This window comes from Arachis ipaensis, chromosome B10 (genome assembly GCF_000816755.2).
Source record: "Arachis ipaensis cultivar K30076 chromosome B10, Araip1.1, whole genome shotgun sequence".
In the NCBI taxonomy this organism is placed as follows: domain Eukaryota; kingdom Viridiplantae; phylum Streptophyta; class Magnoliopsida; order Fabales; family Fabaceae; genus Arachis; species Arachis ipaensis.
This window is the reverse complement of record NC_029794.2, coordinates 127,311,898-127,314,160: the sequence shown is the minus strand read 5'-3', so window position 1 is coordinate 127,314,160 and position 2,263 is coordinate 127,311,898. Positions and strand designations below refer to the sequence as shown.

The 2,263-nt window shown below is 31.9% G+C and overlaps 1 protein-coding gene across 1 annotated transcript in view; it reads left to right on the top strand.

Annotated features, from left to right (window-relative positions):
• Positions 1–1,388, top strand: part of LOC107621770 (transcription factor MYB90-like) — a 5,334-nt gene extending 3,946 nt beyond the window's left edge. Inside the window, exon 3 of the mRNA XM_016323772.2 lies at positions 463–1,388. Coding sequence (XP_016179258.1) covers positions 463–1,075 — 613 coding nt within the window. The 3' untranslated portion in view covers positions 1,076–1,388. The remainder of the gene's footprint in view (positions 1–462) is intronic.

Genomic DNA, 2,263 nt, shown 5'->3' with positions numbered 1-2,263 from the left:
TGTGATTCATCACTTGTACCATATTTTGGATGACGAAGACTCGTATGAAATTGTTTTTATACGAAATTAATAGTAAAAAATCGTTAAATAATTTGATAAATTTGACAATTTAAGAATTTTTAACTATTAATTTTATGAATTATGCTATGTGTACACCAAAATCAACCATCAAAGTTAGCTATTAGTATAAAATATATGTTGAAATATAAATACATATTAAAAATACTACACATATATTTATACACATATACATTAGTGACTGATTTTAATGACTGATTTTGGTATACAAATAGTATTTCTGCATCTTTATATACAGTTGCGTGTAAGTTTTCACCTTTCTGTTATTATTGTTGCGCCTAGCTAAACGTGAAGTTCATCTTCATCTTCTATCTTCTGGTGTTAGTTTGACTAAGTAATGGTAGTTTATTTATGCACTGATGGATTAATATGAATAACATGTAGATGGTCCTTAATTGCTGGAAGACTTCCGGGAAGAACGCCAAACGATGTGAAGAATTACTGGAACACCTATGTTCGAAGGAATAATAAGCACACTTCATCCTCATCAACACCATCAGTACCCTCTCCTTCATCAGTGGTGACGACAGTGAAACGTCATGACCATATTAATCATCAGGTAATAAAACCTCATCCCCGAACTTTCTCGAAAGCATCGCCATGGTTATTATTAAAGAAAACATCTGCAAGTGGTGATCATAATAATAGCAAGCAAAGGGATGGGGCCAAAGCAGAAGAAGAGTGCACCGATAATAATAATAATGGTTCTGGTGGTGGATGTGATGATGGGGACACGTGTCGGGACAAGAACGGTGGCAAAGGGGATGAAGAGAAGTTGAACGACGGATGCTTACTCTCAGTCTCAGGTGCTGAGGAAGAAGAAGAAGAAGAAGAAGAAGACTGGAAGCTGCTTTTACCTGACTTCAATTGGGATGCTCATAATGATGATCACTTCTTGAAGGACGCTTCTGATGCTGACCAGGATATGCTTATTAATGTCCATGGTCAAACTTGGAGTGATATCCTTCTTGATATCAATTTGTGGGATCCACAATAATTATGTTTTTTATCTGCTAATAAATTATTGCATGATGTGATCTAACTTTCTGATATTTATTTAAGATGACGAGTATTGTTCAATCAATACAAGTTGGTTATCTGAGTAACCATCTATATTCTGCTGAATCAAAGCTTCCTTCATGATCCTAGCGGAGATGTTCGAAACAATGAACTTGGCTTCCTTCTGGTGCTGTTTGGGAGCTTTTGAACTCTTTTTCGACTTCACGGACTCTGTCCCATCGGGGGCAAATGGCTCCGGATTGAGAATCTTTTTCTTCCTCTTCCCCATTGACGAAGCTCCTTATCCACCAAAACTGAAATAAAAAGGAAAAAAAAAAAATAGGTATAAAATTTTCCATAACTATAGAAAACAAAAAAAATTATCAAAATTTACTTTATTTAATATTTATTAATTATCGTAATAATTAATAAATACTAAATAAAACAAATTAAAATTGTTTTTTATTATTTTTTTTTGTTATCAAATATTTTTATTTTACTTTACACAATGATTAACGATCTTTAGGCATATCAACATATGGTAATTAATTCAACCAATGCATGACATAATAATTAGAAAAATAAAATAATTTACGTTAAAAACACATTAAAAATCAAACTAATGGTAACTAACACGTTTCTTCCGATGATCCAATGAAAAAGCAAAGTGAATCCATTTAATTGATACTTTCTACTCATCAACATTAACAACAACGATATTTCTATTTGTTTAAGAACTTCGCCCAAACAGCAATTAGGGATGGCAATAAGTCTTCGTGGGGATGGGACCACCCGCTTCCAGAAATCTCTCGTATTGACAGATATACAGATTTCTACGGATATCCATGAATTTGAAAAAAAAAACGGAAAAAAATAAAAAAAATTAAAAAGATAATCTGCAATTATTATTACAAATATAATCTTTATAGTCTTTTAAAGACTTAAATAACAACATCCTTTCTAGTCAATAACTCAATTAGGGTTACATGGCTTAATTGCAAAAGACAAACCATCTGGTCTTAAAAATAATTCTTCTGCACTAAGGCTAATCATGTAATCAAATTAAAAAGGCAATTACAAATGTATCTACTAATCAAATTGAAATCAAAATGCAATCTGACACATATTTCCATCTAATCTGATATATATTTCCATCTTTTTAATCTATACGTATTTCTATCTTTCT